Below are 27868 nucleotides of genomic sequence, written 5' to 3'. Positions count from 1 at the left end.
TTAACTGCAAACTTGCTATACGGATATTTCTCATTAACAATAATAATCAACCAAATATTGAAAAAGAAAATCTCCATAGAACAAGAATTTCTTCAATTTACATGAAAGGCAGTGGTCATTATTTTCTTGAACTTCCTGTAAATCCAAAACTTTATTTAGAGCTACCGGACTTAGTACTACTATTACTACCTTGACTGCCTTGGGTGCCTTGATCACGTTGCTCAACACTTCCATAAAAGTTTATGGTTCGTACCTTGAAACGCTCATGTTTTAGCAGCAACTCGTCTCCCTTTTTATTCGGAGGTGTTCGCGGCGAGTCAAAGCTTAAACTCCTTTGGATGCTTCGATTTTTCATTTGATGCGAGATCACATTTGGCACCGGTACCGCTTGATTAACTTTCTTGAGCAGCTTTCGATGAACTGATTTTCCCACCTTCCAGTCAAACCTATAATAGTTCTCAGCCACGTCTGGTATCTTTCCTATTGGAAGGACATCTTTTCCTAGCTGTGACATATCATTGTTTTCATCTCCGGAAAAGGTTGAATTCCCTGTGCTTGTCGCTGGAGCTGTCGTTAAGACAATCATTGCATCATCTGAGAGATACCCTTCAGGTAGCTGAACCTCATCATGAGGGTTAGCCATGGAAATTGTACTATTTAGAAGACAACAAGAATCGGAGAATATACGTAAGGGCTTTGCGGAAAGGATAAGGGTGATATTCTTGGAAAAGGATGAGAGTTTGGAAAGATAAGATGTTGAAGTAACTTTGGTAGATGAATGATGTTATGATTTTCTTTTTTTTTTGGCATCAAAGAAGTTTGGCCTTGACAAATATATATAGGGGTCGAAAGCTGGAATTTTAATTCTATTTTTGTTTCAAACAATGAATTTTCCTAGCCATGACTTGGTCTTTGCAGTTAAGCTACGCGTCGATGACCTGCTCATATTCATTGCAAAGATTTTAGCATAGTACACAACTATTCCCTTGATAAACAATTAGCAGAGGAAAGAAATTAATGAAGTTACATGAAAGTTATAAGTAGTCAATTAAAGTTTATCAAATTGGATAATTATAACAAAAGTTATAGCTTAATTTTTGGTAATAGAATTGCTCTATTCATTGTTTTGGAGACTAAAAATAAAAATAATAATTTTGTTTGTATAAAAAAATTTAGTGTAGCCTTTAGTTTTAGAGAGTAGGAAAATTGATACAAAAATCAATATAGAATCAAATGGTATTAACGATTAGAAAAAAAAAAAAAAGATTATATTTTGATAGATAGTTAATTGAAATATATTAAGAAACAATTATGAAATCTTTTTCTTTTATTTATATTTTGTTAACACAAAATACTCATTAATTTTATTTCTCGGGTATTAATCTAATATTGAATCTTTTTATAAATTTCATTGAAAAAAAAAAACCTTTTTATAAATTTTTATTTTCCATTGGTAAAAATAAAATAAAAACCATAGTTTTGTTTTGGGGTAGAATAAAAATCATAGTTTGACTCATAAAGATAGAATCTCATAGTTCAATCCTTACTTCTCAGCGTGTCATGTAACATTGTGCGTGTAGAAAGTTTGAAGGAAAAATTTCACAAAGAGAAACAAAAACGAGAATTAAAATTTCTTTCTAGTATTTATTTATCTATTATTAACAATTTTAATTAAGCAAAATAACTTTCAAGATACATACAACTAGCTAGTCACACGATACTTAATAGAGAACTACAAGAAATCTAAAATTCATGGACCAAATTTTAACTATTATAGATCACGTTGACAATGACCTAATTAGGACCACTCGGCCACTTGCAAAAGGTCGACAGCTAGCGTACATTAATTCAAATTGCATATCTAATCCCATGACATTAGAAGTCTGCTTTAATTATATAGACATTTCAGAATCTTGTATATATCATACTAACGCATCAGATGTGATTTGCTAGACCATTTGCATTTCAGTTGGGTTTGTTATGAATAAAATTGCATTTTTTTTTTATTGTCAAACATTGGGAACTACTAGCCAGTCTCGCATGAAAGAGACGGAGAGCTTGTCTAAAATACAAGTATTTATGGGAAAAGTCATTATAGGAAAAGCAGTTACAGGTATTCTACTCACAAAAGCCTTGCACAGTTAAACTTTATATTGCAACCTTAATTAGCAAATGTGTCTCATTTGCCTTCTTAAAAATTTGCAATACAAAATATAAAATCTCACCAATTGATCGTATGTTCTTTTTGTTGTTGACGAGCTAGCATGAAAATTTAATATTAATTGTGAAAGTTCAAATAGTGTAAAAATACCCTTGAACGTTTAGACCCCCAATTTACAAATTAACCAATTCAAGTTTTATGTCAAACAACTAGTGTGCGGAAAATGAACAAAAGCTATAAAACAGAATTGGAAAAACAATCTAAGCCAAATTAAAATCACAACCCACAGCAGATAATAGAAGACAAAGATAAAAGGAAAGGAAGATGCAAACACAAAGACAACACGTGATGTGTTATCGAAGAGGAAACCGAAGCCCTCGGCGTAAAACCTCTTCGCCGCCCTCCAAGCGGTAAATAATCCACTAGAAAATGTAGTTAGGATACATGGACAGCAATAGACCCTCCAAGCCTAATCTACCCAGTGCACCTAAGCCCTCCAAGCTTCTTGCTCCAACAAGGTTGCGCCGAATCTATTTCTTTTCTAGCTTCCCGGATTCCACTACTTGACCATTGTATCAACCAATGTAGATTGGTTCCTTCCTAACTGCTTCCCAGAACACCAAACAGCCCCCTCACAGTAATGGATATGGTGAGAAAAAAGTTTTGGTAAAATGCCTCTCAAGAATTTGACAATGGAGAGGAAGAGAGTTGAGGAATTTGAAGAGACTCTTATGTAGAGATTGTAGATGAATCAATCTTGTTTTACTCTAGGGTTTCTTTCTCAAAATTCTCTCTGGAAGCTCTTTCATTTGTGGGTATAAGGGGTATTTATACTGGGGTGAGAAAAGAATGTGAAACGTCAGGTTTTTCAAAACAGGGGTGGCTCGCGGCTTGGACTCGCGGCTTGACTGAGTTGCGAGTTCCAACCGCGCGATAACAGAACGACCAGTTGTCCTATTTTGTCCTGTAGTGCTCTAGCTAGCATGACGCTTCAACTTCTAGCATGCTTGGCACGTGTGCTGCTTCTGGCGGCTTGTAGCCGCGAGTCACCCGCGAGACCAAACAGCGAGACTCTGTTTTCTTGCACACTCTTGAGCATTCAATCACTTTATCTCACTCACTACCCTTACAACAAAACCCACCTAAATACAGGGTTACTAAATGCTGAAATACAAGCCAATTTGGCACGAAATAAATCCAACAAAATGGTTGATTAAATTCAACCTTACAATCTCCCCCTTTGGCTATTCCATGATAAAACCCTAAAACAGACTCTAGACTTAACATGTGAGTTGGGAACAGTTGAGCAAAACTCACTCACACCTAACTCTAGAAGCTGTGAAGCACTTGAATCATATGAACATGAAACACCTGAAACACAATAATACACCATGATCATTGTATGCAGAAAAGCATGAAATGTATATGAAACAGGCAATATGTGATCAAGTAAAGATGGAGTTAAGAGACAAACCATGGCTTGATCAACCAAGTAATCACTACAAGGTAGTGAACACAGTGCTCATTCACACTTGGAATGAACACTTGAACATACAAGCAAACAAAAACAATGCAAGTTACTTGTATGCCCAACACTCAACCAATGCATAATACACTAAGTATATGCATCTAGGAACAATCCTACAAGGGCACAAGAGTGACAGTACTTAACCAGAAAATGCATGACATTTGGCTAGAAGTACTGATTTAACAAAAACATAGAGGCTGCATAAAGCATGGTACAAACCATAAAGCCTACAAGTAAAAGAACATAAACCCTAAAAGCTTACAAAAGCAACATGGATACAAATCACAATATATACTGAATAACATCAACAATATATATATAAAGAGTAAACCAAGTTTATAAGTTATGAGTTAGAAACAAAAATACACCAAAACCATAGTGTATCAAACTCATAGTAACAATAAATATCCAAAAACATAAACCTATAAATTTAAAGGATAAGTCTTAAAACAAAAGTATGTGTGTACTCCCCCTATTACTATGCACACTTCCCTTTGAGCTTTCTCCCCCTTACTGAATGCTCTCCCCCTTTTTGGCACGAATAGCTAAAGGCTGTCGTCTAACTTTTGTTGAATAGCTTCTAGCTGATTCTCCATGGACTCGAGTCGCATTTGAACATGGTTGTTGGTGGAGTAGAGAAGTGTCACCATCTCATCAATGCGTTTCTGAATATTTGCAAGCAAACTACCCACTCTATCAGTTTGAGGATCAGACTGTGCTTGCGGAATGCTACTTTGTGGAACTTCAGGGATGACACGTGAAGTAGGTGTGGTATGTACAGATGTCTCTGACTCAGGAGCAGATGGAGTAACCGGAGGGATGTATGCACTCTTTGGTGTTTTAGAGGAATGGATTCTGCTGGCTTGTAGAGTGAACATGGAAATTGGACGTTGACAGGTCAACATTTTTCCATCTGAGGGAGGAACAATGCCTTCACGAAGAATGAACTTCATGATGAAACTGCAAAATGGAATACATCCTCGAGTTGCAGTTTGAGCCGCAGTCTTCCTCATGGTTTGAAAGATGTGGGCACAGATATCAATGGAGGCTCCTGTAATAAGATCACAAAGGAATTAAGCTCTTCCAAGATTTATGAAGGTAGTGTTGGACAGTGGGTAGAGATTAGAGAACATGATCAACTTTAGTGTGGTCAGCTCTGGTGCAAACTTTGCGGTGCTTATGAATGTGCCTGTACTGGATACTTCATGATCAGATCCTAGAACTTGTAGAATGTCTTGAGTCTCTAGAGTTCGATCATCATACGGAGTTAGATCCACATTTTGAGGTCTAGTGATGCAGAGAATATCGGCTATGGAGTTCGGGGAGATGCCAAACTCCTTTCCTCTAACCTAGCAAATTAGTTTAACTCCAAGATCACTTGTATTAGAGTAGCATCCCTTAACCAGTTCATCCATTGGATCAACAAAATTCCCAAATAAGTTTGCCCAATCTCGTGGCTCAAAGATTCGAGGGATAAAGATGGTTCCTAAGGTGTCAAACTCAACCACCCGTTCCACTATAGGAGATGCCTTGTCAAAAATGTTTAAGTAGATGTGTGAGGTAAGCGGGGTTCTGAACCTCTCCAAATTGGAGTCTTGAGATGATTGAGATGAGAGTCGAGTCCTTTTAGCAACTGGGGTTGATGGATCATCAGTAAAAATATCTTTGCCCTTAGAGGATCGACGAGACATCTGCAAAAGAATAGGCACACAGCAAAGAACCAAAAACAGCACCACAAAGGACAGATATCAACTCAATTAGATTCAGAAATGAATGTAAGCCATAGAAATCACACATAATTTCAAACAAAAATCATGACAATATAGAATGAGGCAGGTGCAACACAATGGTGAAAGTGCAATAGAGCACAGAGTAAGATAAACTTAAAGATGACTGTCAATAAGACAATCTATCATGAGACTGAAATGCACAATGAGAACCACATACAACCAAAAAAAATGGCAGTGGGACAAATCAAACAGAAAAATGAATGTATTAAAGTAATACACTCAAGATAGAAGCACACACAAGTAGTGGCACCAAAAACACAGTGATACAAGATAGGTAATCCTAAACCACAGACACAAGTAAACTTTCATACACACAAACAGAGTAAAAACCAAAAAAACACCAAACCCATTTCCCAAAAGAGTATAAACACCAACAAATGTCAAAGCACAAAACAAAGATAAGAACATTGTGACCAACAAAACAATACCAGATGAAATCAACATCAAACACAATCCACCATACCCAGCACACAAAGAGTAAAACGATTGAACACAATATGACAAAAATAACAACCCAAACAGCAAGAAAGTAACACACAAACCATAACATATGAAGTGAGGAAGAGAAGACCCATACCTTTTCTTGATGATTTTGAGAAGAAATGAAGCAACAATAGAGTTTGAAATGGGTTACACGGAGCGTTTGGGAAGGAGACAGTTGAGAGAGAAGATGAACAGTCACAAAAAGTTCGAGGGAAAATTGAAAAAGATTTTAAAAACTGCCTTTACTGTGCAAAACATGCGTTTTTCGCGGCTGAGGTAAGTCACCAGATCCACCCGCCAAAACACTTCAAGACAAAAGTTTTGAAAAATTTTCTAAGTGTTTTTCATGACTGGAAGTCTTACTCGCGAGAGAGCCGCGAGCTGAGCCACAAAAATCTCTGTGTACCCCTCACGACTAGACCTTCCACTCGCGAACAAGTAGCCAAAATTGACCCGCGAGCTCGCGACTGTGGCATGCGACTTGACTTACCCGCGACTGAGTCGCCAAAACAAGGCAAAAATGATTTTTGAAATTTTCAGTTTTTAAGAACAAAATACTTTAAAAAAAAAAACACCTAAAACACTCAAAATCCTTTTTGTGCTTGAATCAACAAAGATTGAGCATGTGAAAACACATTTCATCAAGTACAATCACACAAATGAATATGACATTTATTGAACATAAACTTGTGTGTTGTGTGTGGATATCAACAATGAGATAGTCCTTAGTCTAATGTGAAGCTTCAATGATCAATTCAACCAAGGGATACACAATTAGCACTAAATCATGTGACCCATCTCAATTGTAGAAGCATGCATATATGACCTCCCACTATACTTGATAACATATCTTGGAGCTTTACATTTGACTCCACTTTCAATCAAAACATTTGATCTTTTTGGTCGTTTTAAGATAGTCTCCTCTTATTGTGAGAGTGATATTTGATATTTCACCTTGATTAGATAGTCTTTGGCTTATTGAATAAACATTCACATAAATTCTTGGTCGCTTTCCCTTTTTCCTAGTTAAATACTAGTATGTGCGACAGGCTTTTGCAGCTTAATATCTCTTTTCATTTGGAGATTTACATTTGGTGAGCTCTTTTTAGCAAAAAAAATAAAGAGTGTGAAGATATATAGGCACAAGTCTATGCAAGTCTCAAAATCAACATAACCATTCACTAATCATTCATGACAAATTTGAAGATCTATTTACAACAGTCACATAGAATTCAAGATTTCTTCCACCGTGATAAGAGTGCAAAGAAAAAAGCTACGCTTGAAAATGCACAAAGCCATTAGCACAAAGGTACAAGGCAAAACAAGTTTTGAGACAGAACTCAACAATGTCAATCAAACTTTTTGATTTTCCAATTTTTATGTGATTTTTGGATTTTTGACACATAAGAAGAAAAAGATTGATCAAAAACAAAAATGAACAAAAGTATGCACAAATAGACAAATAAACAACCACCAAACAATCAAAAAGCAAACAATCAAACTCCGTCACAATCAAACAATCAAACATGTTGTAATGCTTATGCATGAGTACCCTTTTTCACCCACATGTCACTTGCGTTTGGGGTGATTTCCTTATAGGATTGGGTACGAGAGTTAGGGCTTTCAAACCTTCGTGTGAAGCTCTCCAAGCAGTTGGTGAAAGCACCAATCATCTTCATCACGTCCATCATTCTGGTATCACCACTTTGATCTCTTGATGGTTCAACAGCCCAATTTCTCCTATCATTTCTAGGTCCTCGTGACCTTTGAGGAGTTGCACTATTTATTGCTCTCAGCTTTTGACAATTTGGTCGAGTATGCCCTTGAAGTCCGCAATGATGACACATATAGTTCGATCTAGGACCTCTTTGTGGTCGTGGATGAGACTTGGCTCGGGATTCAGACCTGCCCACGGATTGATTACGTGGTTTCAACAACCGTTCATTCCCCACATTCCTCTTCTCCTCTATCTTGGGCTTCTCAGCAGTAGGGCCAACATCAGTTGATTCTTTGGCCTTTATAAACTTCACTTCTTTAGTGATATTGCCAGATGTGCTACTTCCTCCGGTATATCCCAATCCGGATTTGTCTGAAAAGCTCTTTTGAGATGAAATAACATCATCTAGCTTCTTAGTGGTGACCCTCTCTATTTTAGCATTTGCTTGCACAACCTCTTGCTCAAGAAATCTCACTTTTGTGTAAACTTCTGACAGCTCACCATTCAGTGTTTCTATCTCACATTTGGCCTCCCTATATCGAATTAGGAGACTTTTATAGTCCTCCTCTGCCTTCTTCATTTTTCTCACAGTTGCCTTGGCCACTCTTGTGTACTCACTCGACTTCTCCAGGAGTGAGTTATAATTCTCTTGAAGATTGGCTGTGCTTTCATCTTCTTCAGCATCTGATTCTTCATCACTATGTTCTCCAAGGTCTCATACAAGCAGATTCAACTCGTCTGAAGACTCAACATGGGCAATAGTCATAAAAGCTGAATAGTTCCCCTCTTCATCACAGCTTTCTTCAGAATCTGAGTCGGATGAATCCGAGTCACTCAATGTCGTGGCATACACTTTGCCTTTCGATTTCAAATAATTCGGACATTCTTTCTTAAAGTGTCCATGCTCATTGCATTCGAAACAAGTGACACCTTGTGTAGATTGGGACTCTTTTCCATCTTTCTTTTTGAATTCTCTTTTCTCTCTTCCTGAACTTTGGAATTTTCCTTTATCACCAAATTTGCCATTATTCTTGAATTTCAAGAATTTTCGAAAATTTTTTACAAGGTATGCAACATTTTTGTCAACCACATCTTCTTCCGATGAGTCATGGTCTTTCACCATCTCATTAATGGTCTTAAGAGCAAGAGATTTACTCTTCCGTTGATTGGGCAGCGACATTTCATAAGTCTGAAGAGAACCAACCAACTCTTGGACTTTTATGTCATCAAGGTCCTTGCTCTCTTCAATCGCTGTCACTTTGGCACGAAAACTTTCCAGCAATGATCGAAGGATCTTCCTTACAATTTTAGAATCCTTCGTTTTCTCTCCCAAATTGAACTTGCTTACAATCACCTCATTCAGCTTGCTACAGATAGAGTAAAAGGACTCATCCTCACTCATTTTTAGCTCCTCAAACTGAGTGGTTAGCATCTGCAACTTGGTATCTTTTACTTTCTTCGTGCCTTCGTAAGTGGTCTCCAATATCTCCCATGCTTCTTTGGCAAAAGTAATGTGAGAGATCCTGTGAAATTCATCTGGAGACACACCACAGAAAATAGCATTGAGTACTTTACTGTTAGCATTAGATGCAGCGAGTGCTGCCTTATCCCATGTGGACTTGGCTGCCTCAGGTTTGGTCCAACCTATCTCAACAGCATCCTAAATAGATTCATCAATGGAACATAGAAATGCTTTCATGCGAACCTTCCAAAAAGCATAATTACTACCATCAAAATATGGAGGTGCATTTAGGGATTGAGACCGATCCATCTCAATAGGGAGTCAAGGATCACACTATGGTAATGAAACTACTAGAAGTGTACCCGCTCTGATATCAATTGAAAGTTCAAATAGTGTAAAAATACCCTTGAACGTTTAGACCCCCAATTTACAAATTAACCAATTCAAACTTTATGTCAAACAACTAGTGTGCAGAAAATGAACAAAAGCTATAAAACAGAATTGGAAAAACAATCTAAGCCAAATTAAAATCACAACCCACAGCAGATAATAAAAGACTAAAATAAAAGGGAAGGAAGATGCAAACACAAAGACAACATGCGATGTGTTATCGAAGAGGAAACCGAAGCTCTCGGCGTAAAACCTCTCCGCCGCCCTCCAAGTGGTAAACAATCCACTAGAAAATGCAGTTGGGATACATGGACAGCAGTAGACCTTCCAAGCCTAATCTACCCAGTGCACCTAAGCCCTCCAAGTTTCTTACTCCAACGAGGTTACGCCGAACCCATTTCTTTTCTAGCTTCCCGGATTCTGCTACTTGACCATAGCATCAACCAATGTAGATTGGTTCCTTCCTAACTGCTTCCCAGAACACCAAATAGCCTTCTCACAATAATGGATATGGTGAGAAAAAGGTTTTGGTAAAATGCCTCTCAAGAATTTGACAATGGAGAGGAAGAGAGTTGAGGAATTTGAAGAGACTCTTATGTAGAGATTGTAGATGAATCAATCTTGTTTTACTCTAGGGTTTCTCTCTCAAAATTTTCTCTGGAAGCTCTCTTTCATTTGTGGGTATAAGGGGTATTTATACTGGGGGGAGAAAAGAATGTGAAACGTCAGGTTTTTCAAAACAGGGGTGGCTCGCGGCTTGACTAAGTCGCGAGTTCCAGCCGCGCGATAACAGAACAGCCAATTGTCCTATTTTGTCCTGTAGTGCTCCAGCTAGCATGACGCTTCAACTTCTGGCATGCTTGGCACGTGTGCTGCTTCTGGCGACTTGCAGCCACGAGTCACCTGCGAGATCAAGCCGCGAGACTCTGTTTTCTTGCACACTCTGAGCATTCAATCACTCTATCTCACTCACTACTTTTACAACAAAACCCACCTAAATACAGGGTTACTAAATGCTGAAATACAAGCAAATTTGGTATGGAATAAAGCCAACAAGATGGTTGATTAAATTCAACCTTACAAATTGGATTTTATTTAATATTTATCATCCAATCTATAAAACCATATTTTGCATATAATTTTAAACTATATAATATTTAAAATTTAAATTTTATTGATAAGATAATTATTGATATTTGATTACCTTAATATTTTGAAAGCATTTAGGATTAAGGAGACAATATAATGTTATATATATATATATATATAACTTCCTATTATTTTTTATAGAAAAAATAGAACAAAGTTTAGCTACAACCTTACTTAATATTTTTTTTATTAGAATTGAATTTTGACAAATCTTTCATTTGCAAGTTTTTGTAGTTTAAAATTATGTATAAAATATAAACTTATAGATCATATAGTAAATAATATCCGATTAATATATTAAAAGCATAAAGAACATATAATTCAACGGTTCAATTTTCAAATATATAATAATGTATCTTTTATTGAATAAGGTTATAGCATAAAACTACAACTAATTTTGTAACTAAATTTTGTCCCCTTTCAATTTTTTTTTTTTTTTTTTTTTTTTTTGTGCTAAATCCTATTAAAAAGTTATTGAACAATATAAAATTTGATTTTGTATTACGCAGCATGTATCTTGCTATGAGGAGGTATCTTGTGCACTTGCTATATGCAATGAATATCTCATAGTTTGGGTCAAGATCTTCTGCTTTGATATTATATTAAACTAGTCGCTAACCCGTGCGATGTACGGGAAAACTATTAGAAAATAAATTTAATATGTCTTTTTGTTCTATTAAATTTAATCTTTCTTTTATTCTTTTAAAATAAGAGTTGAGGTCTAATGATAAAAAACAATCATCGTGTAACGGATGCAATAGATTAACATTTTATTGAAACTATAAAAAAAAGGGTATAACATCTTTTTGAATAGTAAATCTATAGTTTTATAACATCTTAAACTTTTTTTTCTTATTGGCATAATGTGTTAGGATCACAAAGGAGTTTGTGTAAAATCTAACTGTGAAAAGTTGTTCTTAGAGGTTCAGAAATGCATTAATTTTGTTAAATAAAAGCATAACTTTTATCACATTTTATAATAACTTTACAAATTTATAGCATTTATCTTTTAGTTAAGGTTGTATTAGAGGATTGGAGTTTTTCTTAATTGGATGTGTTTACAGTTAATATTTACACACTTTTGTTTCAATGGCCAATTAACTTTTTACAAAATTGACCAAAATGACATTACACCAGTCAAAGTTTGCATCACATTTTTCAACAAATAATAATAATAATAATAATAATAAAGAATAATTTAAACAATTATTCTACATGAACTTTTAATCGAAGAGCCAGTTTAGATTCAACTTCCACCTAAAGCACGCAACAAACCATTTCCCAATTTTCAATTTCATTATTATTTGTCTCAACTTCATATTGCTACTATACCAAAAACCTGTTTAGATGCATACTTAGAAGCGTAGGATCCCATAGAAACCTCTTGCCCAATTGACATAAAGCCAGAAAAGCAAACAGCCCCAAAAAACATGCAACTACTTCACAGTCTTGGCTTTAGTGTTCTTGGAACCAAATGCTTACTAAACATTAGATTTTCTATATCAAATTGTTGCACACTCTAAATGCTTTTATTCATCTGTTAACAATTTTCACAATTACTACAATAGGCCATTGAAAAAAAATATATAGCAATAGTAACTAATAATGCTAGGTCTATCTTTATCTTAAAGCTAAGATAGTAATGTTTGAGGGAACATTTCAACTTAATGGGGTTCAAACAAAATGCAAATCAAACTAAACTATTAGGATAAACCACTACTATAAATAAATAAATAAAAATGCAGGTCCTCCCATTCCTTCTTGTAAGCCAATAGTACCTACAAGAGTTATCCCGATTGCTAAATTCCATGAGAGTATTCCACTTGATGGTCTTGACGCAAGCATCCTCCTCCTTTATCCCATCCCCTGCAAGTTAAAATTTTTAAGAACGAAAATTGTCAATTGGTGGTTTCAAGCAAAAGTTACATTTGTACAAAATATAAGCAGCCTAACTCATTTTCTTAAGGAAAGAAAGACCAACACCTCAGTTAGAAATTTCTGACTACAAATAGGAAATTACTTCAATTTAGTTGAAAAAAAGAAAAGAAAATGCAAAGTCTACAACGCTTCCCAAACCTAAAAGAAAATAAAAAGAATGAAAGAAAATGTTCATCAAAGCATCATTCACAGTAATATATATAAAAGTGCCCAAAAGAACTACAAACAACCAAATCAATTAAAAAGTAACAATATTCACACAAAAAAGAGCCTCATGTGAGGATTATGCTAATCTTTAAGTTTTTTGTTTTATTATTATTATTTTAACTTTGAATCTCACTTATCAAAAAGTAGAAGTTTTTTTTTTTTTTTTAATCTCTCACCATTTTGTGAGTACCATCATCAATTGGAAACAACTGGAGCTTCAGCTTCATAGGAGTTATCATTCTCAACAAAAAAAATTTGCAAAAAGGAAGGCAAAGGAGGCAAAACTTTGCCAACAAAATTAGAATCCTTTTGGTCTGGAATTTAGATTGGAAACAAATCACACCATCAAAAACTTTAGATGTTTAGAATTTAAATCCTTTTATGAATACAGAAAGAAAAAAAAAATAGGCACCCTCCTAGAGCACCTAGGTCATGTCCAACCTCTTTATCCATAACTACCTGCTACAATTGCTCAATTGCATTGAAAACCAAAGAAAACCCAACAAATGCAGCTTTTTTACATTTATTATATGTATATGATGAGATGACACCAGCTAATATCCATTTTAATGACCTTTATGAAATATTAACATTGTGCATTTGTGATGCTGCAAATGGCAAGATCAAAGATGGTTAGTCACTATGGTTCTTTTGTCAATCATAGTAACAAGGTGCTAAGTAAACTGCTTAGCCCCTTAGGGGTGAAAAGCCCTTGAATTAAGCATCTCTTATGAATGAAAGTATATGCAGCCAATTACAACAATTTAACCCCACAGAGCAAGTTGTTAAACAATTGTTTTTGTTGAAAATAAATAATTTTCCTTTGAAACAAATAGAAGCTCATTTAGCAAACATATGTTCCTGGGAAAATAGCAAGACGTAGATATAATGGAAGATATAGCCCACTTTATCAATGAAGAAAAGCCAAAAGAATTGGTGCATAGAAACGTGATTTTATCAAAAATTTCTAATAGCCATTAGTCACAACAGCATGCTAAATTCACATATGTTTCTAAAATAAATTTCACTGAACACATGGTATGAACAATAACTAAAAATAACAAACATTGAAGACTGTAGGACTACCACAATACTATTAATGCTGACTCCCCAAAATAGAACACCAAAACCTTCTCGTAGCAAACTCATAAATAATAAATTAATAATTGACACTTTGAGACTTTGTAAATACTAAGTGGTATTTAAAATAAATAAAAAAACCACAGATTGAAAGAAAAGGAAAAAAATATTACATTGGCTTAAAGCAAGTATAGAGTGGTCATGAAGTCCCTCTAAAGATGCTTCTTTCACAATCACGTGAAATTTGAATATGAAATCTGAAGAATTGGCTCCTTTAGGATATGGAATTCTGGAATGTGTGAGCAACTGAAAGGTGTGTGTCTAATGTTTCTTCACCAATCTGAAAGGTAGGTTTGCTCATGCTATGACAAAGGCTAAGGTTTTCAACTTTCTTATTAAAGATTATAAAATTGTCCCCAGTTATTTTTAAGTCACTATAGTAGAGATCAATTGTAAATCATATGTAATGTCAATAATTTTGATATGACCCAATTGTCTTTGATTTATATTTATTGGTTTAATACGTAAAAACAGTAACTTTGTAATTTTATTGGTAGGTTTTGAACTCATAACCTCTTCCTTTATCCACTCCCACGAGAAGAGGAAGTGTCATTTGATTTGAGTTACAATTCATTGGGATATGCTTCTAGTCCATGAGTATTTCTAATTGAAGAAAATCCTATGCAGGGACTGTGGCGGAACCAAAAATTACCACTGCTGCTGAACAATTGTTGCTTAATGCTGTTTGTGGGGAAGATGTTGAAAGACCCCCGATTTGGCTCATGAGGCAAGTAGGGAGGTACATGAAGGCAAGTTTAAACAGAGATCTTTGGATAACAATTCTTATGTTCATGGCCCATTTTTTAGAGAATTTATTTAGATGCCTTTTCTATAAAACTTCTATTACCTATACCAAAAAAAAAAAAAAAATCATACCTTTTCTTGGATTTGTATAGCACCAAACCTACAAATTCAGAATGTCTGAGTTTCTTATACTTTGTGTGTTTTTTACTTGTTGGACCCTCATTTTATTTCTAAAATAAAGGACCAGAAGTGGTCTTCTCTTTTGCCTCAGGATGAGGATCATGTTACTACTTTGGAATACTAATTTTGTTTTAAGTGGTCCAACTACTTCATTAGTCACTATCCTAGATTTCCTTAGAATTGTTTTGTTTACTTTACATCCCATTCATTGGTTATTTGTTCATAAGCTATATTTCTACATAAATTTGGGGTTTAATAGTCTTTTAAGTAAAGTTACCCAGAGAAAGTTGACTACTATGTCTGATCTATAGATCACTAATTTTCACAATGTTCTGCTTTACCAGATCGGCTGTATTTTGAAATTTCCATAATTTTTTTGTAGTGTTTGTTTCTTTTATATCTTTCACTGCTGAGAGATGGTTAATCTTGCATTCCCTATAGCATTGCAATGCATATATGACTTTAGTTCCCCCTACATAACTTGGACCTCATTTATTGACAATTTCTTGTGATAGAGCTACCAATTATCTGTGAGAAGTATCCTTCATTTCATGAAAGATCAAAAAATGTTGATCTAGTTGTGGAGATTTCACTACAACCGTGGAAAGTTTTTAAGCCTAATGGTGTAAGATTCCTTTCTGGAAATCATTCCAACATTTCTTTCTATCTAAGCAATTTCATGTTATACTTCTTTTTTCTCTTTGATTTAGTTGGTTGTTATCTCTTATTAGATTTCTTTCACATTGATTGAAAAATCGAGGCCAATGAAAATGCATCCAAATCAGAGTAGTGCTTCCAACTTTTCTACTTATCATAACAAAAATCTTTTAAGGATTACATATTTATTGAGAGGGTGAATAACAGATAATCCTCATATTTTCTTGACGAATGTTATCAAACATAATATACAACGTACATTCAGTTGAATTAAGTAGTCAATTCAAAACCTTCTCCACTAATAGAAGCTTTCATGTAAGAATGTAGTATTATTCATGAAATAGTAATATCAATTCAATTCTGACAAATAAAAGAGCATCGTCAACATTAAACATGTCGATATTACAAATTAACTTCTAGTAATTTCAGAACTCTAATAACTAAAAATATTATCATGCAGCCATTATATATGGGTTTAAAAGCATCCTATCAATCATTCAGACCCATTGCATTATCTAATAGCAGAAAAAATTTATAAAATTTAAGCAATAATAGATCTTGATGATCCTAAAAAACCATCTAAAATGTTAGATCTTGATTAGCTTGTAATACATACCTGATACCTATAGGAGGTCTCTATCTACACTCTTCAACAACCACTCTTGTCTGATTAGTTTTCTATGCTTCCATAAATTTCCATATCAAGATTAGAAGCTGTCTGCACCAAATTCATTGCTGTCTAGCTTCACTCACCCACCTTTGGTTCCGATTGTACCATAACAGCCAGGCTATATTCAGCATGAACTCCACCTCCATGACATGCCCATTTTGCTAATAACACTATACCTATGGAAACATCATGGTTCGTCTCTAGACTTCTGGCGCTTCTGAGCACTCCCATATTTCATGTGTCACTGATTCTGCATTATCCCCATATATTTCACTTGAGAATGATGGATTTATTTTCAACATTGTGGATCACCTTTCAAGCAAAAATTAAAAGTTATGGCTGCACATTTAGTGTCCAATACAAAGAGAAGTACTCTTTAGCACGTCACAGCACATCATGCTCTTTAAGAGTGACAAACCACATGTGCAATATAGACCACTCCAATAAGAGCAATTGATGAACTTTGAATGTTCCCTAAATCCTAAATTAGACCTTGTTACAATAGTGCAGCCAAAAAAAAATTTGTACAATACAATCAACTATTACCAAAACTATCTAAATGTTGTTTTCTACAATATAAACCTATCCCATCATCAATACCAATCCCAATATCTAACATATGAATCATAAAAAATTCAAACCCATACCAATCCCAATATCTAACATATGAATCATAAAAGAATTTCAAATACACAATCTCAAAGAATTAGAAATTAAAATTCCTTATGATTTTCGAATTTAAATCCCCAAACTATACACTAAAATCAAGTTTTTAAACGGTAGCCACATGAACCCAGATAAAAATTCACAAAATTAAATTCAAAAAAACTGAAGAATTATAGAGAGAGTAATAAAAATTCAGAATTGTAAAGTGAGCAAAAAAATTTCAGAAGAGAGGAATGAAAAATACAAATTTTTAGCCGTGAGTTGCATGGTAACAAATAATCCCTAAAAAATATTATTTATAATACAATATAGGGTTATGGATTCCTAATCAAATTTGGTTAGGGTTATGGATTCCTAATCAAAATATAATATAGGGTCATGAATTCCTAATAAGTTAATGGTACAGCAAATTATTTACCAGTAGTGGCGGTGTTTGATTTGATTTTCTCTTCAAGCTCTGTTGCGGTCCCATCGTCACCTTTGCTTCCGAAAAAACTCTCCGACTATGAAACCATATGGTTGGTGATGCCTTCTTTCTATCTCAGACCTGACAGTGTGGGGATGGCTTCTTGGCAGGATTGATTTTCAATGTTGGGTTTTGGGGAAGGAGAAGGTAGAGAAAAAGAGAAGAGAGAGGAACGGCAAAGTTTTTTTTGCGCTTATGTTTTTTTATACTTAGGTTTTTATTGAGTTTTAGAAAAGGTTTTTCTTTGCTTATTTATTTATTTTTTTTCATTTATGTTTTTTTTTTTTAATACTGTGCTGACATGGAAAATTGTTCATTTATGTTTTTTTTTTAATACTGTGCTGACGTGGAAATTTTTAGGAGCTTCAAAAGTTTCGGTTATATATATATAATTATTTACCAGTAGTGGCGGTGTTTGATTTAATTTTCTCTTCAAGCTCTGTTGCGGTCCCATCGTCACCTTCGCTTCCGAAAAAACTCTCCGACTCTGAAACCATATGGTTGGTGATGCCTTCTTTCTATCTCAGACCTGACAGTGTAGGGATGGCTTCTTGGCAGGATTGATTTTTAGTGTTGGGTTTTGGGGAAGGAGAAGGTAGAGAAAAAGAGAAGAGAGAGGAACAGCAGAGTTTTTTTTGCACTTATGTTTTTTTATACTTAGGTTTTTATTGGGTTTTAGAAAAGGTTTTTCTTTGCTTTTTTTTTTTTTCATTTATGTTTTTTTTTTTAATACTGTGCTGACATGGAAAATTGTTCATTTATGTTTTTTTTTTTAATACTGTGTTGACGTGGAAAATTGTAGGAGCTTCAAAAGTTTCGGTTTTATATATATATATGGATTACTTGCTTTCCCAAAATTTTGAGTTATTAAAAAATGATAAATTTAATCATTATCCGTAGTTCTAACATTGGGGCCCATAAACTATAAAACATCGACTCAATTGCTTTTGAAGAGGGTAAAATTAGGGATGATAGATCCATTTAAATAAACTTGACGATGCTAGATCAGTGGGCTGATAGTGGATGGATCTAAAGGCCACGTGGCATCCACCTGGTTTTAGTGATCTCCAAGAAATCCTAAATGGAAACAACCTGCGTCTCACGATTAACCCTAGACTGTAGAGTCCCAATACGAATAAAATCCTAACATAAGGAGGATCTCATAATATCTGCCCATTAATGACGATCTTCTCCATAAGGAAACATCTTGCTACACAAGAAACGGAGGTCGGTTCTACACTACTATAAAAACCCAAAGACCCTCAGAAATAAGGTACGCACAATTTCTCTAAAGCTTAAACTCTCAAGCATTGTTAGAGCTCTCTTCTGACTTAACCTTCAGAGGATTTTTGGCTGGTACCCCACCGGTGCCCTTTGGTTGGTTCTTTTCTTTTTTTCTTCAGGTGCACCCATTGACGTGTATGGACGATCAACTTACTGATGATTTTTTGTGCATTATCAGTTGGCGCCATCTGTGGGAAACAAGTGATCAGCCATATCACCGCTCCTAAGACAAAGAGTTGCATGGTCCAGATGATCAATGGCTACCATCAACCAAGAGACCGAAACCCCACCTAACGCCTTGGAGAGTTGTTGGAGCAAAAGTTGGGCCACTAGAATGAATAGTATTTGAACCATCAAAATGACGAATAGAACTACAACGCATCCTGAAGGTTGAAAGTTCAGGCATCACGCGTCCCGGGGGCAGTGTACCAATGGCCTACCATGCATAAGGATGCCTAATCGTATGTAAAAGCATACGACAGATGCCAATGCTCCAGCAAGACCTCATGGCTAAACACCACAAAAGGAAGCTGAGGGGCACCTAATCCTCATCCAAATCGGATGGATCGATAACCAAGGGTATCGACGATCAAGGATGCCAACGCTTCAGCAAGACCTCATGGCTAAACACTACAAAAGGGAGCCGACAGGCACCTAATCCTTATCCCAGTGGGATCGACAGACGAAACAAGTCACCCATGAGTGCCTTGATCAAAATTCTAAGTCTTCCTACCTACGGGTGGACGGACGAACCAAGTCACCCATAAGTGCCTTGGTAAAAAAATTTAAGTCCTACCTACGGGTGGAAGGACAAACCAAGGCCACTCACGAGTGCCTTGGACAAAATTCTAAGTCTTCCTACCTACGGGTGGATGGACGAACCAAGTCACCCACAAGTGCCTTGGTCAAAATTCTAAGTCTCCTACCCACAGGTGGAAGGACGAACCAAGCCACTCACAAGTTCCTTGGACAAAATCCTAAGTCTTCCTACCTACGGGAGGACAGACGAACCAAGTCACTCACAAGTGCCTTGGTAAAAAATTTAAGTCCTACCTACAGGTGGACGGACGAACCAAGTCATCCACAAGTACCTTGGTCAAAATTCTAAGCCTTCCTACCTACGGGTGGAAGGACAAGCCAAGCTACCAATAAGTGCCTTGGTACAAAATTTAAGTCCTACTACCTATGTGTGGACGGACGAACCAAGTCACCTAGAAGTGCCTTGGTTAAAATTCTAAGTCTTCCTACCTATGGGTGAAAGGATGAACCAAGTCACCCACGAGTGCCTTGATCAAAATTCTAAATCTTCCTACCTACGGGTGGACGGACGAACCAAGTCACCCACAAGTGCCTTGGTAAAAAAAATTTAAGTCCTACCTACGGGTGGAAGAACGAACCAAGGCCACTCATGAGTGCCTTGGACAAAATTCTAAGTCTTCCTACCTATGGGTGGACGGACGAACCAAGTCACCCACAAATGCCTTGGTCAAAATTCTAAGTCTCCTACCCACAGGTGGAAGGACGAACCAAACCACTTACAAGTTCCTTGGACAAAATTCTAAGTCTTCCTACCTACGAGAGGACGGATGAACCAAGTCACCCACAAGTGCCTTGGTAAAAAATTTAAGTCTTACCTACGGGTGGACGGACGAACCAAGTCACCTAGAAGTGCTTTGGTTAAAATTCTAAGTCTTCCTACTTACGGGTGGACGGACGAACCAAGTCATCCACAAGTTCCTTGGTTAAAATTCTAAGTCTCCTACCCACAGGTGGAAGGAAGAACCGAGTCACTCAAGTGCCTTAGTGAAAAAAAATTTAAGTCCTACCTACGGGTGGAAGGACAAACCAAGCCACTCACAAGTTCCTTGGACAAAATTCTAAGTCTTCTTACCTACGAGAGGACGGACGGACCAAGTCACCCGTAAGTGCCTTGGTTAAAAAGTTAAGCCCTACCTATGGGTGGACGAACGAACCAAGCCACCCACGAGTGCCTTGGTTAAAAATCTAAGTCTTCCTACATACGGGTGGGTAAACGAACTAAGCCACCAATGAGTGTCTTGGTCGAAAGTCTAAATTTTCCTACCTACGGGAGAAAGGACAAACTAAGCCACTCTCGAATGCCTTGGTAAAAAATCTAAGCCCTTCTACCTAAGGGGTGGACGGACGATACAAGCCCTTCACAAGTGCCTTGGTAAAAATTTAAGTCCTCTTACCTATGGGTGGACAGACGATCCAATCCACTAATGAGTACCTTGGTCAAAAAAATCTAAATCTTCCAACTTACAGGGTGATGAATGATCCAGGTGACGAACAATCCAAGTGATCCTCAAAAGATGATTGACTCAAATAGAAATCATTGAACCAAGTCACCAAGGTGACAAACGACGCTCCAAAAAAAAAATAATTTAAATCCATAGAGTGGACTGATACAAATTAGTATCCAAAATTTACTAAGTCCATAGAATTAACGATACAAATTAGTATCCAAAATTTACAACACCCATGGAACGGACAAATACAAACTAGTATAAAAAATTTATGAAACCCACAAAGTGGACGGATGCCACAAGATGGACGGGCATATGAATTATGTCCACAAAATGAACATGTGTCAAAAAGCATCCAAATTTGTCCACAGGATAGACGGATACATTGACTCAGTCCACGAGGTGGACGGATGAATGATATTGAATGAAGTACATCTTATTATTAACAAATCCACAAGGTGGACGGATGATGAAATGTACCTAAATTATTGTCCACAGGATGGACGGATACATTGACTAAGTCCACAAGGTGGACGAATGAATGATATTGAATGAAGTACATATTATTAACAAATCCACAAGGTGAACGCATGATGAAATGTACCTAAATTATTACTAAGTCTGCAAGAAGGATGGGTGAGGACCACCGGGCCTGTTGGCCCAAGTGGTACCTAGTCATGCTAGTGACTTTCAACTCAAGGGTTCTATCCCTTGCATAAACACTTACCTAGCAAAAAAAAAAAAAAAAAAAAAAATGAAGAAGAAGGATGGGTGAGGGATACTTGAATGTATCTGATAATTACTGGGTTCACAAGGTGGACGGATGCACCCTAAAAAGGTATCCACATTAACACGTTGCTGGTTACACTTACACATGCCTTCTAGCCAGTTTGGCCTTATAGAAACAACGCATGCCTGACGCGCTTTAGATGGCAGGCGAGATTAGTTAGTATCAGAAAAGTAACGTATGGTGCACACTGCACACATTGTGCGTCATTATGACATGGACGGAAAGTCTTGATTTTGTCGCGATAATTTCAGTTTTATCACTTGTGCAACGATTGTCGGTATTATCTTCATGAAGAATGTGCCAAGTTGGAGGATGAGGTCGAACACTCGCACCATCCATTTCAATATCTGAAGCTGCACGGTATTGTAGATGATTGGGATTTCTATTGCAATGTGTGTCAAATGGGTTGTCGGGGCTTCAGCTACCGTTGCACCGACTGTAATTTCAAAATGGATCTTTTATGTTCACTCAAATCAAAGATCCAGTTACCAATTCACGACCACAAGCTAAAGCTACAGGTTGGTAATACTGAAACTGAACCATTCTTTTGCGATTTCTGTCATACTAGATGTTACAGTCATCGAGGACGGATTAAGGCACTCAAACACTCAAGCATAGAAACTGAAGCCTCAGAATACAACACCACAGGCGAGTTGACTCGCATGAACTGGCTAAAAGCTGGGAACAACCCAGTTGAGCTCTCTTCCTTATCCTTGGCTTGAACTATTAGAAAACATGGTTTGACCCTTTTCTTTCAGCTTGGCCATCTCACTAGTCCACATATCCACCAGCCCAGACATGACTAAAAAAATCTTAGTAACAAAAACAGACAAATTGTGAAAGGAGGAAAAGTTGTTAAAAGTTCCTTGAAAATATTTGAAGCTTTTGGGTGGATGATATTTTTGAGATGTGGAGTCAAGTTTAAATTAGAAGGCTGAGAAGTGTAGAAGGGTTGTAATAATTGATATACAAAGCGCACACCTTCTTGTTATGTGTGCTTTACTGCTTATAGACACATTTTGGCCGGTTAATTTTAGTCTAGCTTCCTTGTCCCCACAGCCACAGGAAGTTCCAAAACCACAGCAAGCCGGTGGTATATTAAAATAATGTTGAATCTCCAAGTTCAATGCAAATCTGATAAGGTTCAGCATACACCGACTATTATATTGTTAAAAAAGGGCAAGTTTGTCAAGAATTCCACTGGACGGTTACCATGATGACATGTATACTTTTGACGCGTCATCATCCCGTGAAAACCCCTTGTGGTCAATGTAACTTTAGCTGACCCACTAAGGCTTTGGGTCGCAAGGGAAGAGGAAAAAAAAAAAGGGGGATTGGCTAAGGTAAAGGAAACAGAGAAATCTCTTTCCCTTCCTTAACTCAGTCACGGCTCCAGCTGAAAAGCTCATCGCCAAATTCGGGGAATTCTTCTCTACTTTATCTATCCTCTGCCTTTACCTTTCTCTTGAAGCTTGACCTCATTTGGTCATATCAATTTGAGAACCAATGTGTAAATTTGGCTTCACACATGGTTGCAAGACATTTTTATTATATATTAAATATGGTCCTTGCTTTGTTACAATCACTATTAGTCTTTTCAAAGTCAGCTTATTTATTACGAGCACCTTCAAGAAAGTGTTATGTTCTTTCTAAGCCTTTTGGATGATGCCTAAGCCAGACTTTACTACCTTCTGCAGCTAAGAGCTTTCATTGGCTTATATTTATTTTCTTCTTCAAAATTCTTGTGAAGCTTTAAGGTGCTTTTAATCACATTCGCACCTGGGTTAAAAGTAAAATATGGCTGTTAATTCGTTTTGAAGCTGATGTTGGTTGGCCTAACGAGTAGCCACCAGTTTTGAAGATGTTTATGTAGTAGACATGACTTATATTACTTGCTTCTATTTGCTGAAATAAATATATATACTCACAGTACACTCACACTAGATATTCGCTGTCAAGGTGTTTAGCTTAATTGCTTAAAGATGGTCTCATCTTCCACATCATTAACAGCGGGAACACTATGGGATTGCTTGCAACAAGCTTTATGTGTGCAGCAACAAGCTCATCACATTTGGCATTATTTCACCAATAGAAGCTGAAAGGAGAGACAAAGATACTTCCCATAGAAAGCTAGCATCCACTTAATGTGAGGGCAGGTTCTTAAAATCTCCAATCTGCGTTTCGAGGGAAGTTTCTTCACTTTGATATTTTCTCATATACGGCTAGAAACATGATTGTTTGAGTTGAGAGTAATGCCTAAACAGTATTTTCTCTCAAGACTAGTTTTGACAAGCTTAATATATGATTACAAGATTTAATTTTTCTCATTATGGTTTCCTGTCCATGGACCTGTATCTACACAAAGCTAAATGGCTGATTTAGCTTTATTTAACTGCAAACTAGTCATTTAGTGGTACTAATCTTGTTCTTGCAGGTTAAGTAAATTATTTTTTATGCCTTATGGCTTATCTGTAATGACGTTACAGGACACTCACAAATATTTTGACTATCTAGTTGTATTGCTTGGATGTCGCTTTGAGCCAATCAATCTAGCTTGGGAAAGATAGTGACAGTACAACTTGTCAAGGCATGAGCCCAAATGGCCTTAAGAATGCAATTAGTAACTACTAACTCAGTGGCAGCATTGTGGAACCTTATTGCCAATAATGGGAGTGATCTCTAGCCTCCCGAGCTACAAATTCAGGGAAGTTCCTTGACTCTTTCTTAAAAGCATGAATAGCTTTCTATTGAATCATGGTATCCCTTTTTGCTTAATCGGAGAGTAAATCCTCCCATTTCACATGTTTGGGACTATGTATAGATTTGACTACATGACTGCCTTCAATAATTTCAGTGGCTGATTTACTTGCTGATCTTTCATCACTAATGAAAATTATCTTCGCGAAATTTATACTGGATGAAAGTAATTCAGTCTTGTCTTTTGGCAGTCCCATGGAGGCTTTTTCAAAATAAATACTTTATTGAACAAATTGATTCTGGGTAATTACTAGGGGCAAATTTAGTTTACCCCCAGTATCTTTCATGAAGACCTAGATTCATCTACTAACCATATATGTGTGGTATACAATTTACTTACTCCTTGAAATGATATTTTATCAAGCCATTGAGGACTACTGTGTTATACAAAATTTTCATGACAGCCATGATTCGTTTAGCAAAGCTAATTCTTAGCCATTATGCAAGGCATGGCCTTACGTTGCCTCTTGGAATTCTATGGATCAGACATGATTTACTTTGAATGGTCATCATACTTAATGCATACTGGTGGCTAAAATGGCTTATTATCATCGCTATCTAGCTTGTCAAGGTGATGGTGATCCCATCTTCCATGAGACATAGCAAACACAAAGGAGCTCCTTGCAACTCTCTGGGCTCATTGTAATCTCAAGTTACAAGCCATAGAAGCTTCGCCTTTTCTCTCTAGTCTATGACATGGAAGCTATCATCCCCACAGACCTCCATAAGCTAGCTATAAAGCTAGCAAGGATTTCAGGAATATCCAGGGGGGGCTACCAATGGCGCTATTCTTTCTTGAAGACTTCAAATGATAGCACTTACCTCATTGGTATTCTCAAAATCCATACAACATGCCATTGGATTGATCAGATGGGAACCCTTACTCGGTAGGGATCTATATGCTCATGCATTGTGCCATCTAGCATGATATCGACGGGATCGCCTTAAGCTTAAAAGAAAAGGGAGTTCATATTTCTTAGGCACCACAATTGTCAATGCAAACATGGGTGATATAAGTCAAGGTGACTAATCTCACTTTTGATGAAGTCAAAGACTTTGTAAAGGCTTCATCCTCAAGAACAGGACTCAGGTTTAAGGTTTATATAGAAGGAACGACATGGAAGACAAAGGAACACTTCGTTCCAAGTGATGAGCCACTGGATAGACACCACGTGTCCTACGACGTTAATGGCCCTAAGTCAACCTGTTAGGCTAGGTATGTTTTTCAGGAGACAAATTGAACCGTCACTCCACGGGCCTGTCCACTCAGAGATCACGGGCCCATGGAGTGAGGGGGCAACTGAAGAGGGTAAAATTAGGGATGAAAGATCCATTTAAATAAACTTGACGGTGCTAGATCAGTGGGCTGATAGTGGATGGATCTAAAGGTCACGTGGCATCCACCTGGTTTTAGTGATCTCCAAGAAATCCTAAATGGAACCAACTTGCGTCTCACGATTAACCCTAGACTATAGAGTCCCAGTACGAATAAAATCCTAACATAAGGAGGATCTCATAATATCTGCCCATTAATTATGATTTTCTCCATAAGGAAACATCTTGCTACACAAGAAACGGAGGTCGGTTCTACACTACTATAAAAATCCAAAGACCCTCAGAAATAAGGTACGCACAATTTCTCTAAAACTTAAACTTTCAAGCATTGTTAGAACTCTCTTCTGACTTAACCTTCGGAGAGTCTTTGGCTGGTACCCCACCGGTGCCCTTTGATTGGTTCTTTTCTTTTGTTCTTCAGGTGCACCCATTGATGTGTATGGACGATCAACTCATTGATGATTTTTTGTGCATTATCAGCTTTTATTTTAGAGTAGGGTCCCAAAAAACCAAAATTGAAAGAACTTCATTTTGCTCTATCAAATTGTTGGCAATGGTCAACGACTTGATAATTGGTATCAATAAAACATCGACATTGGGGCCCATAAACTATACAACATCGACTCAATGCCACCATTGATAATTGTGGTATCAATAAAATTACTCGACATCTGTATATTACCATGGGTGCATATGATATGATAATTATTGATCTTGCTACATTCTATCAATTGCTTTTATTTTAGAGTAGGGTCCCAAAAAACCAAAATTGAAAGAACTTCATTTTGCTCTATCAAGTCGTTGGCAATTGTCAACTACTTGCCCGACTAGAAATTGAATTAATTACAAGTCAAATGTCACAAAAAATTTTATAACTATAAATCTCACAAGTTGTTATTGGTATAAGTACAAAAGCGATGTGTTAATTAAATAAGAATTAGTACTTGTTAATTTAACAATTATAAAAAGTATTGTATATGTAGCAATAACCTTGATTTGATGTGCATAACATCTAGTCGTACAGCTAAAATTAAAAGAGCTACAAAACCTTATCTATCGATCTTTCTTCCCTAAATGGACAGAAATTAAAAGAGCTAGCAGAAGATGGCCTTTCGAGGGTCATGAATCAAATCCATTATCTACAAAAACTTCTCAGTAAAGTTGTATGATTGATTTGTAAATATAGATCAAAATATAATCCTTTGGAAACCGACCCTATACTTTTGGAACTGGAACTTAGTTTTATTGTTGTTATAAAACCATCGGGAAAATCCAGAGGAAAATTAACTGCGAACTTGCAATAATAATCAACCAAATATTGAAAAAGAAAATCTCCATAGAACAAGAATTTCTTCAATTTACATGAAAGGCAGTGGTCATTATTTTCTTGAACTTCCTGTAAATCCAAAACTTTATTTAGAGCTACCGGACTTAGTACTACTATTACTACCTTGACTGCCTTGGGTGCCTTGATCACGTTGCTCAACACTTCCATAAAAGTTTATGGTTCGTACCTTGAAACGCTCATGTTTTAGCAGCAACTCGTCTCCCTTTTTATTCGGAGGTGTTCGCGGCGAGTCAATGCTTAAACTCCTTTGGATGCTTCGATTTTTCATTTGATGCGAGTTCACATTCGGCACCGGTACCGCTTGATTAACTTTCTTGAGCAGCTTTCGATGAACTGATTTTCCCACCTTCCAGTCAAACCTATAATAGTTCTCAGCCAAGTCTGGTATCTTTTTTATTGGAAGGACATCTTTTCCTAGCTGTGACATATCATTGTTTTCATCTCCGGAAAAGGTTGAATTCTCCGTGCTTGTCACCGTGGCTGTCGTTAAGACAATCATTGCATCATCTGAGAGATACCCATCGGGCAGCTGAACCTCATCAAGAGGGTTAGCCATGGAAATTGTACTATTTAGAAGACAACAAGAATCGGAGAATATACGTACTATGATATGTGTAAGGGCTTTGTGGAAAGGATGAGGATGATATTCTTGGAAAAGGATGAGAGTTTGGAAAGATAAGATGTTGAAGTAACTTTGGTAGATGAATGACGTTATGATTTTTTTTAATTGTATCAAAGA

The 27868-nt window shown here is 36.6% G+C and overlaps 1 protein-coding gene across 1 annotated transcript; it reads right to left on the bottom strand.

Moving 5' to 3' along the window:
- LOC126722901 (uncharacterized) lies at nt 1-27868 on the bottom strand. The gene is made up of 2 exons (XM_050426051.1): nt 27665-27868; nt 1-622 (listed from the first exon to the last, which is right to left on the bottom strand). The coding sequence occupies exons 1-2, from the start codon at nt 27683-27685 to the stop codon at nt 152-154; spliced, it is 492 nt and encodes a 163-aa protein (XP_050282008.1). The 5' UTR covers nt 27686-27868; the 3' UTR covers nt 1-151.

This window comes from Quercus robur, chromosome 4, assembly GCF_932294415.1.
Source record: "Quercus robur chromosome 4, dhQueRobu3.1, whole genome shotgun sequence".
Lineage (NCBI taxonomy): Eukaryota > Viridiplantae > Streptophyta > Magnoliopsida > Fagales > Fagaceae > Quercus > Quercus robur.
Note: the sequence above shows the minus strand (reverse complement) of the source record. Positions and strands in the feature narration are given on the sequence as shown.

Coding starts and splice junctions, on each gene's coding strand:
- LOC126722901 (XM_050426051.1), bottom strand. CDS start 27,685: ATGGCTAACCCTCTTGATGAG. Junction 623..27,664: donor TGGCTAACCCTCTTGATGAG/GTTCAGCTGCCC, acceptor CCTCATGATGAG/GTTCAGCTACCTGAAGGGTA.